Below are 11380 nucleotides of genomic sequence, written 5' to 3'. Positions count from 1 at the left end.
CAGTTCCTTCTTTTACACTACTCAACTTCAGGTGTATCTAAGCCAGTTACATCGACAAAAGAGTATCCATAAGCTCCTTCTGTAGATACCGAGGGTCAGAAACAGCTTTAAGGCATAATTCAAAACACAGCCTAAACTGGGTACTGGAAGGGGCCTGTTCTCTCCAAAGCTTTTACTTAGAAGAGCAGCCAGGTAGCTCAGCCAGCTAAATTAAGTGATTATTTACGGGGTGATGTCGCTAATGGCTGGGGACAGTCACCCACCAAATCAGTCGATGCCAGTAAGAGTCACCTCTCCACCATGCTGGTTTCATTACGGAGTCTGTGCATCTTGAAGCACACTGAGGTCCTGACTGGAGACAGAAGCCTCTGAACACCAGCACAGAAAGGGAAGTATGGCTCCTGGTAGAAGGCAAGCTGAACACCAGTCAGCAATGTGCTTCTGCAGTGATGAAGGCTAGCAACATACCAGGCAGCATTAGCAGAAGTGTAGATAATACACTGGGGGGAGTGATTATTCCTCTCTGCTCAGCACTTGTGGCGCCACATCTAGAATACTGGGCACAGTATTCCTGTAATTAGTTTTGGTACTCAGTATAAGAGAGATATAGACAAACTGGAAGGAGCCCAGAGGGCAGCCACAAGCTAGGGGACTGGAGCACAGGCCATGAGTTGAAACTCAGGGAACCGTTTTGTTTAGCCAGGGAAAAAAAAAAAAAAAAAAAAAAAAAGCTACAGGGAACCTAACTGCAACCATCTACTAGCTAGAGAACAGTTAGAGAAGACAAAAGCAGATATTTCCAGAGGTGAACAGTGAAATGATAAAAGGCAATTCTGACTGTACACAAAAAAAAAAAAAGAAATGCTTCACCATGAGAGCGGGTGAGCACTGGAGCAAGGCCCCAGAGAGACTGTGGAATCTCCATCTTGTGGAGATTGCCAAAACCGCACAAGGCCCTGAGGAACCTCTGAAATTAGTCCTGCTTTGAACAGGACAGTGCACCGCATCACCGCCAAACATCCCATTTTTATGAGTCTAAAATGGAGACTCATCTATCATGCATGTGAAGCTATATGTTAAATATATGACATGAATTTGCTAAAAATTAATTTAAATTAGTTCAAAAAAACATGGTCATATCAACGTGTGACTTAGAAGCCTTTTTTTCAAGGCAAAATAGTGATACTCTAGCTACAAAATTACAATAAGAAGAAAAGGATTATAAATCCTTAGTAATAGACTATGATGTTATTGATGACCTCTCACTATTAGAAGAACAGCAAAATAAGCTGGATAGCACTRGAAATGCAATCAAAAATTAGGGTAGATTTGAACTAATTAAAATATTAAATAGATAAGCTTCATTAAAACTGCAGAATGATTGTGTTTTCTGTACTATATGCTGTTGCTTTTGAATCTAACTGATCTATCTCATGATTACTTTGGAAAATTTGCAGAGAATAACAGTAATCAGTATGTTACAAAGACATTAATAAAAATACTGACCATCTTGATGTAAAAAGACATGGATTTTGGTGGATAATGTATAAATAGCTCTTCTAATAGCTCAAAAGCTAAAAGTAATTCTCAGCAGCAAGGCTGTCCTTAAAGCTAGTTACATGTGACAGAAATACTTCTAAAAAGGGAGGAGGGAACAATCAGTGCTTGTTTCCAAGCTGTTTTGACTGTTGACAACTCAGTTTCAAGGTAAACAGAACATGCAAACAGAATATGCATAATATATACAGTGTGCTCATATTTGGAATTTACATCTGTATTAGGTAAACTTGTAAATGTGTATATAGATAAGTATACGGCCAGGCATGGATACACCAAAATGCTTAATACAAATACGGAGGGGCTTTGTTTAGTTGCCTAGCAATAAGACCTGGCTCCTGGAAGCTAACAAATACTGATTAGAGAATGGAATATAATTATTTAATGCATCTGACGTATTGTRCAAAAAGGCATATAAGTCTGTTTAAGAAAGGGAAATGCAACGCCAGGAAAAGTCAATTCTATCCAGTGAAATCTATCCAGAAAATATGACATAGCCACCACAATACCTAAATTAAAGGAAGCCTCAGTCTGTTCAGTTGGTCAATATTTTTCATTTTTCCTCTTCTTTTAGCAGAAAGTCTAATTCCTTTTTGGCTAATGGATCTGTTTTTGAATAGCTTTGTCTAACTTTGCCCAACCTCCTAAACAGTGTTTGGAAGCTATATATAGACAGTTTAAAACACTAAAATGGCTGAACATTATGGCACTCCTCTTCTTGGAAAATACAGTATGATTGTACTGGAATGTTTGATGATATTTACTACACTGGTGGAGAGGCAAAAGACCACGTTAGGGTTTTATTTGCTATGAAGAGTTTTAAAATTTCATTGTTGCCTTTTAATATGTTTATATGGTCTCATTTCTCAGTTCTTAAAATATTACAAGTGTTTCGGGGTTTTTTTCCTCCATATTTAAGAGCTAGGACAGGAAGGTCACAAGCTAAGGATAGGATAAGTTGAGCACAGAGTGGAGATACGTCCTGTATTTACATTGATTTTTTTCCCCTACAGTCTAAATGGAAATAGATTACTCTAAGTTTCAAAATGGGAAAAGAGAGGCCAGTGGATGGGATTTCAGCATTAAAAGCAAGTAGGCTTGTAATGTGCTATCCATGCATTATTTAAACTTGAAATAAGACATGTAGCAATTCTTTATGCCGTTTCAAACCTCTTTAAAACATTCTTCTTTAGCAAAGTCTTTCCAACAGTACTTTCCAAAATTTGCTCCTGTAGGAGCTGTTACTTATCAGTATTTAATTAGTCTGCTTGTGACAGAAACAGTCATCAGATTTCCCTCATCTGTTCTGTTACATGAGCATAAATCTAAAGTAACTCCACAGATTTCTTGTGTGACATACTCAGGGTTTGTCTACAAAAGGAAATAAACATATAGTAAATTAGTCTGAATTTATAGTACCGTACCCACTGTGAACTAACTCACTGCATAAACATTCTTACTACACAGAAAGCAAAGGCAGCATATCCCATTTTGGATATGGATTAAGTTACTTTGAACAAAAGACAGTCCTAATAAAAGCCAAAGGTTTAAGTTTCAGTATCAGAAGCAGCAACTGTCCTCCATCTAGACCTACCTATCCTTCTTCTTAAATATACCCCAATTTAATTTAGGGGTAGTTGTAGATACCCTATACAGCTTTGCACTACAGAATAAAAATACCCTTCGACTGTCCACAAAGTAAGTTTGTATGGCATAGCCCATAACCTCGTACTTACATAACACTAATTTTCCATGAAATGAATTTCTTAATTTCTTAGTCTCCTTTCCCCCACTGTATGATTACTACATAGACCAATTAAGTAGATCTTGATTTGTTGTATTGTGACTCCTTTGTCCTTGTTATGGCAGTATAAAATACCCTTAAACAACACATAAATTATATTTACTATATGAAATATCTTAATATAATTGGATCAGCTACATTCCTAATACTGGTATGTTAAAGGAACTAAGAGGCAATACTATTTATTGGCACACAATCTTCAGAGGACACTTCCTGTTTGTGAAGATCTGTCAATAAGGAATAGATGTGCTGAGACAAAATGCATTGTTCCTAAACCTTCTTGCACACATCTACGATTCTGAGATGCTCAAAAAAGTGCAGTCAGCCACCTTTACTTATCTCTACTGCAGATCCTCAAAACAACTTGGCTTTAAGCAATTCACATGGCCATATAAAAATTCAGAATCTTATTGGAAAAAAAGCTGCAGAGGCACTCGGCACACAGACCTGGCCTTGATYTCTTGTTGATTCTCACAAGTACTACAGAGATTTCAGAGATTTTTCCCAAAAGAAACAAGTTGGGTAGAAACCTCCAAGAGGGAAGTAATCGCCTTCCTCTAGATTCCATGTTTAGGACAACACAGTAATGTTAGCACCTATCCTGACATCAGAAGTACAGAATCCAAGCTTAACATTTTTCCCATGCCTAAGAAATAACAGCTCAAGCTATTAATTTGACTATCATACACATCTGGAATGTGAGCATCAATCTATTCTTTATTCCATTTATTTTAATTTCTTTTGCCACGTCACAACAGATGTATCGTATAAAGTGTGAAGTCTTCATTCATTGTGAAAGTAGTATATTCTACAACCCAGTTTTGTATCTCCACATCACTATCTGCTTAAAAGCCATTCAAGATCTACTGCCCATTATATAACAAAGACTGTATCTAATTTGAATTGAAAGGAGTAAGTATTTATAAACATATTTACACGTGATATTCACTGCTTGTTAACAAATTCATTTTGTCTCATGCTGAGCTGACACATTCAGTGATTGATTCACATTAAAGATGAAACATGTTGAAATTCAGATGCAGGATAAATCCTCCATTCACTTGCCAATAACTTGCTGTGGAACCTGAAGAACTTGACAAGAATGATAGAATACTAACGTCATTTAATCAGTAACTTATAAAAAGAAATTGTCAGATATTAACAGTCCTGTGTTGATAATCTTTAAAATTGTTTTCTTGTAAATAGAAAGATTTCATTGGCATTGATAATCCGTGCTGTGGTAAGTTGTCAACATACAGCAAGACACCATTACCTTACTTTCTAATGCTTCACACTACACAGGAAACCATACTAGCTCACACCTTCAACCAAGATCCAGAGATCCTCATGACTTATAGGTACTCCAGTGTGGAGGATGTGAAAGGGAGATCCTCTTTGAAGACTCAAGTCAGTCTTTTTACATTTCCACTATGAAATGTGATTACTGTTTTGTATCTTTTTAATCTAAATCATTCAGCAGTAAATACTCAAATATTGTCTTAATAACTTCATCTGATAATATATTACTAAATATAAATATGGTACATATATATATACAGCCCAAAATATTGTTCTAATTTGGACTAAAATTAAAGTGCCTCAAGCTATTTAAACTCCACTCCCTGTATCATACAACATACTAACAAGCTAGTAATGCCTCTCTTTCTTCAATTAGAGGTCAGTATGGTGCACTGCATTAAGTGGTCTTCCCTTCTTCCTTTCATTACCATCCATTCCACAAACCTTGCATTCATAACCTATTTCTAAAACCTCTTTCAAAAATTAGTAATTCTAAGGTCTGCACAAATTATGCAACTGAGTAACAAAAAAGGCATTCTGGTGCATGAACACTCTGTAAGTTTACATGTGCAGATTTGGAGATCTGTGTTCACAGTCGAAGTAACCATACTTGAAACTGGCATAAAGCAAAAGGGTTGAGYGCTCTCATTGTAAGCAGGAAATACCCACCCCTCTATCTTTGCTGTCCTCTTAGCCAGGTAAGCCTCAGGCATATCCTAGCTATGAGACAAGATGTTGTCCCTTTAAGTGAATTTCTGTGAATTCTCCCTCTTACACTCCATGAAAGCAAATTCAGTAGTATAACAGTCTGATCATAAATTTTTAGAGGCAATAATTACAATTTCAGTTATACARGTTAGTCAACAGATTATAATATCACACAGTGGAGATGGCATCATAAGAGGCTAAATCATTAGCTGACATCTAAAGGAAGCCAACAGCATTCTCCGAAAGGGTTTCTGCCAGACTACCCTAGTTGCAGTTACTAATGATCCCCTTTCAAGAACTGAGTGACAGCAATTCTGAGAGGGGACCACAGTAGTGACAGCTTCTTGTAAAAAGAAAGAGACGTTTGAAACATCAGTGCCAATCCTTTTATYATCAGCTCTAGCAAGGCTGAGGAGTGAGTTTCTAACATGATATTTTTCTTCGCTTACTATTCAGCAAAATTTCTTGCTGCAAAAGCACCATTTGAATCCTGGGTTCAGTGATTCTGAGATCTTACTAACCTAGAGTACAAATTCTGAAGTGTTTTTTCTCTTCCCCTTGAGAGAYGACTAAGCCCCAAAGAAAACAATGCTTCTTAATAAAATTTAGAGGGTTTACTAAAAATAACCTATGAGATGAAATTTATCAGCTGTAATAAACAGATAAAATTCTGGATTTGACTTTACATCTGGAAAATAAATACTGTAATGATGCTCTGCATTTTTTAAAGAAGCCTGAAGACTTCTTGTAGATTCTTTCTGTCTCAAAGACTTAAATCAATGAAATGACACCTGAAAAAGCAGGAGTGATAATCTGTTTAAATACTGATCAAATTTTGAAGTATTAACAAGGATGTGTTTTTCTGATGAAATATCCCTTGTCTCAATACAGGCTTGTATCTTGTGAAACCCACTCGTCCTGTAAAGCTTTCAGGAAAGAGACCCATTATCACAGTAGAGGATGTTGTTACAGATAAAACCTGCTTTTTATCACTTGGTGTCCACTGCYTTGCAATTTTTGTTCACACATTAAAAACAGTAATAAAACAGCTATCTTCTAATGGGGCTAGATTAAAAATCAGATTTGGGTTGTTTGAAACAGCTTCACTTTCTCTAAGCAAGCAAACAAGTACCCCATCACTCYGCTCCCAGCTACTACTCTGAGTGCTGCTGCATTTAATGATTCAATAAAGTCAAAAATGAGCCAATGTAAGTCAGTAAAGTAAATAATATGGATAAGGTGCTGAGTCAAATTCCTCCCTGCTACAACTAACATTAAGCCAGTCATTGCAAGGCTATGTCCCTTTGTGTTTGCTCAAGGCCTAAAAGGAGTTCCGCTGGCTAAAAAATATAGTATTAGGAGACTACAGGAGGAAATCAAGGCTTTTGATGAGCTCCAGAGTGGTTTTCATGTCATTCTTTTAAGTATTTCAATGCACGCATACTCAGTTACTCTCACAGTAATCTAAACAATATTCAGCTTCATTTCTAGAAAATTTTGTAACTCAACACAATGACATCTCTATGTCGGGATCCAGCTATTTACATCTGAAGCAAATACATTATCTGTGGGCAGATATAGTAATTTGAATTCACTGTATGTATGACTTGTGTTCCAGATGCACATCATGTAAGTACCTGAAAGTCTCATAAAATTCAAATCTTTTAAGTATATCATTTGTATTCACCTGAATAACTACCTAGTATGCAATTACGCTCACTTGTATTTCCTCACTCTTGAAAAAAATAAAATTTATTTCCTTCTTACCACAAAAAAACAGAAACTAGCCCCAGCTGGAGATATTTGAATACAGGTATTTTACCGAAAGCATATATACAGCTTAACTTTCCCCACCATCACCTCTCAACTTGCAAATCTTCATGAGATTGCTCCCCAACCTTAATATATGGGTTCCCACAATCCCTGTGGCTGCATGAGGCTGTTGCAAGGGRTGGGGAAGGTCCCACCGGCTCGGAACCAGCCAAAGAACCAACTTTTCATAATCATCTCTTTTCATACCTTTCAAATTTATTCAAAATTGCACAGGAGAGAATCTGTACAAATGGCACCATGTTGTTTAAGTATATCCCTAAAGCCTCTTTTATCACTTGTTAATGATTATTCATCTACTAATTTCACTAAATGTGAGTGAAGCTGGCTAGCTGGAATCAATTCTGTAATGCTGAAATGCACTGGACTGCCCAAGATAATTAAATATTATCAATCCACAGAATATGTTTAACACTCTCTCCTGTAAGTTTTGCTATATGTCATAAATTCATGCCACATGAAGACAGAAATACCAGTTGGTTAACAAAAGCTAGCTTCAGTGTATCTAGTTCTTTCTTTAACATCTGAGGGTCTTCAGATGTGGAACCTGGTATAGGTCCCATTCTGATAATGGTTTTGGTTCTCTTCTTCCTTCTGTCTTCCCAAAGTAGGTATAAGTAACAATCTAGATCTGAATGGGGAAAAGGCATCTTCTTGCAAGGCCTTTAGAATCCAAACTGTTTTCACCAAAATAGGAAAAAAATGAGGTAATTTCAATATGTAGATACAATTGCTTTAAATAGATTAAGGAATAAAATTTGTCAATATGAAAATATTCTACAGAAATGCAACACAATTTTAACATAGGCTGGATATAGTAAAGCGAAACACATGTCAAACAATGAAAATGCTGTCTACTGTAATYTAATAATCTAATGTTCTTGAACCTATTTAAAAATGCAGATTTGTAATAACATACTCATGCTTAAAACAAGTAGTAATCATTTTTGTTACRGTATGAGAAGATCTTGAACTTCTCTGACAACTAACTATGGAAAACAGGACTTCACTGACTTCCAAAAGGTTAACCTAGATCTATAACCATTTGACTAATTTCCTGTGTTTTTGCTTCCTCTTGATGACTAAAAATGCTATGCAGATTTTCCTCGTCCTTCTTCTAGCTCAGGTGGAGCTTTAGTGCCCAAATAACAGAAAATCTGGTCCTTACAGAAACCTAACAGATCATTAATGTCATCCTCTGTCATTAATGTAAACTATATTAATGGTAATCATTTAATGATAACTATTATATATGAATACTAACTTAATTTGTAAGAAGTCATGCACATTTTACATTTCTGCCAATGGAAATGTAAGGCAAACAGCAAAGAGTAGCTAAACACATCCTATAAAAACTGTTCCCTACAAGCAACTAATAGTATATATATAYGTTCTGTGGGGTATTCCTAGCATTTTCTAGACACAGCCCCACAAATAAACCGTGACATAGCATTTTTGTCAATAAAAAAGATATTACAAAAATTACATCGGTAACACAAAGTGCAGCACTTTAATAGTAGTACGTAACTACCTACTTATGATTCAGGATTCAGCAATAATATATTTCTATAAAGAACAGAGTCATGCTGTGCAGTATAGGACACTGATGCTCTTCCAGCTCAGTCAGCTATAACTTGTCAGCTCCATTAGGTGTTTATGGTAATTATTTCCTATGGAAGATGACTGCCACAAAACCACTTAAGAAAGAGAATCACAATGGAATTAAGCCAASATGTTTTAAAACTGAAACAAGGGCTACTACTTCTTGAACATTGTACAATTAAATCACAAAACTCACTGAGATATGGTACTTCAGGGGCCTAAATTATGTGTCAAAATTAGACATTAATATAGAAAATTGTAACACTAATAACTATAAAATGTACAGATGATAAACATATTCTTTTAGGTAATTCAAACATCAATTRGCAGTTGTTAGGAGAAATAAATGTTCTTCTCTTTATAAATAATGAAATGATAAATTATAAAGCTTTCCTACCTGATTTTAAAGCTGTTGCTAGCTGATCTCAGAAACGTAACATTGGACTATGTTGTCCAGCACGGTTACTACGCTGATCCTGCAGAGTATGAACAAATGTATCATTTTAAAAGACTGGAGAACATAAGAATTTTGCAGCTTACATGTTTCATTGAACTAGACCTACTGAGGAGACAATTGCTGTTTTTTTCCCAGCATATTCTGAGAACACATATGCAACTTCCTCTTTGAAAATTATGATACTTTTGCATTAGAATAATTATATTGGCTCAGAATATTCACTGTTCTAAATAGGACTGCGAAAGCAAAGCAAGCTGGACTGGTATAGACATTACCTCACTTTTTTTAGCTACCTATATAARCATTTACAGACAAAATATCAGCATCTCTGACACCTTAGTAGTGTACAGGCAGTTCTCACTGGCTCATACAAAGTCACACTCCAAATATCTTTCCAAAATTTTTTACAAAGAATGACCATGACAATCTGTGCAATTTTAACTSCTAGACTAACTGTTATACTCAAGAAAATCTAGTGAGTCTTTAGGGCCAGAAACAGAGAATGATGAGGAGAAATTCTCCAAATATATCTGATGGACTATGAAGGATTGGTTCTGAGCAGCAAGAACTCTGGAGGCTGAGTTAAGGTAAATGGAGCAGCATTTCTAAAGACAACTGGATGAAAGCAAAATAACTGGTTTTAACAGACCCAAGATCCAATAAATCTACTGGAAATGATTTTCAAAAGAAACGGGAAGTGGAGAAGTGATCTCCCCAGTGCAGGGGTTTAAAAGTCCAGCACTGTTTAGAAGGATTCAAATGCTATTGCCTCTGTGAGTATTGTTAAATCAGCCTCACTAAAGGTCATCACAGAGGATGCTTCTGAAGAAGAAATATATGCCAGCAAGTATTTTTCAAATTAAAATACTATAGAGAACAACCACAAAGCTTTATAAAGTGCCTTCAGCCCATCTCTGCCATATTGTACAAACTAGGCACTCTATTACATGTGTTAGTGCATTTTTCCAAAACACAAAGCAAACAATTCTTACAATAGTGCATCTGTACGGAATAAAGTATTTTCCAAGTGTCACAGCATTCCTCTTCAGTAAAAGTGCAGAAAAGAATTATTAAAAATGAAAAATACAATTTTTTCCAGTTCTTTTCCCAGTCCTTCCTTCTACAGGGAAGATGTGCTTTAGACAGACTCTTATTGTAAGAAAACTTACATATTTGGCTAAAATGCTGGTGCCAGCTTCTTCATTAATGGGTCAGGAACTATAAATCATCCTGGAAAAGAACAGTTCAGAGTCACAGAAAAGGCAATCAGAAAAGCTGCTTGGTATGTAAGAAGGTGCATTGGGGAAATTGGCATGGAGTAAGCTATGGTGTGAATTTTCAATAAATTAGCTACACTACACTAGTTCTCTCTATGGATGCTTTGGTTCATATTACAKCTATACTACATAATGGGGCACTCTGCCTAAAACCCAGCCTAGCCAGATCTAAAACCAGTACAGCAGCATGAACATAGTGATGAGATGTAATGTTGACTGGAGACAGTACAACGCCACACTACTGCAGCTACCCTGTTACCAGAACTCAGCCTACAATTTCCACCCAGCAATGCTCAGGTTTGTAATCATTGCAATGTAATCTACTATACAGGATAAATCAGAGTGATTCCAACTTGGCAGTAGCAAGGAAAAGCTCYCACTTTTGGAAACTTCCTTATCCACATTTTGTGTGATGTTTTGGTAAATGACAGCAGCAGCTCTGGGTTCTGAGCTGGGCCATACACACAGCAAGAGGCGCTCCTCTTCCTCTCAGCCAGATGCTACATGTGGTTCTGTGCCATGCAGCCTGCAACACAGTAGGTTTCTCATAGCACTTCTTTACAGACAAGCCCTCTCCTCCACCTAGCTAGTGACAGTGCACACATGCTGAAATTATACAGACTCTACAAGTTAAGACTGAAATCCAGAAATACCACTATGTCAATTGTAATCTAGACACTTTGAACTAAAGCATCACTGACATTCAAGGTAAGTGGCAGACAGGAAGGGGGAAGGTAAAGTGCAAAAAGATGATGGACAATAAACGAGGTAAGGCTACTAATGGGTGAAAGCTGCTCCCAAAGCTGACAGTTACTGAATTCTGCTTGCTTTTTTTTTTTTTTTTTT

The 11380-nt window shown here is 36.5% G+C and overlaps 1 protein-coding gene across 1 annotated transcript in view; it reads left to right on the top strand.

The window, feature by feature from the left end:
- The first annotated feature begins 232 nt into the window (after positions 1 to 232).
- The window catches only part of EIF4G2 (eukaryotic translation initiation factor 4 gamma 2), a 25504-nt gene continuing 14356 nt past the window's right edge, over positions 233 to 11380 (top strand). Inside the window, exon 1 of the mRNA XM_085317090.1 lies at positions 233 to 280. Within this exon, the coding sequence (XP_085173216.1) occupies positions 233 to 280 (48 nt within the window). The remainder of the gene's footprint in view (positions 281 to 11380) is intronic.

Source organism: Rhea americana, unplaced genomic scaffold, assembly GCF_003343005.1.
Source record: "Rhea americana isolate MKP2758 unplaced genomic scaffold, rheAme1 scaffold_49, whole genome shotgun sequence".
NCBI lineage: Eukaryota > Metazoa > Chordata > Aves > Rheiformes > Rheidae > Rhea > Rhea americana.
This window is presented reverse-complemented; position numbering and strand designations above follow the sequence as displayed.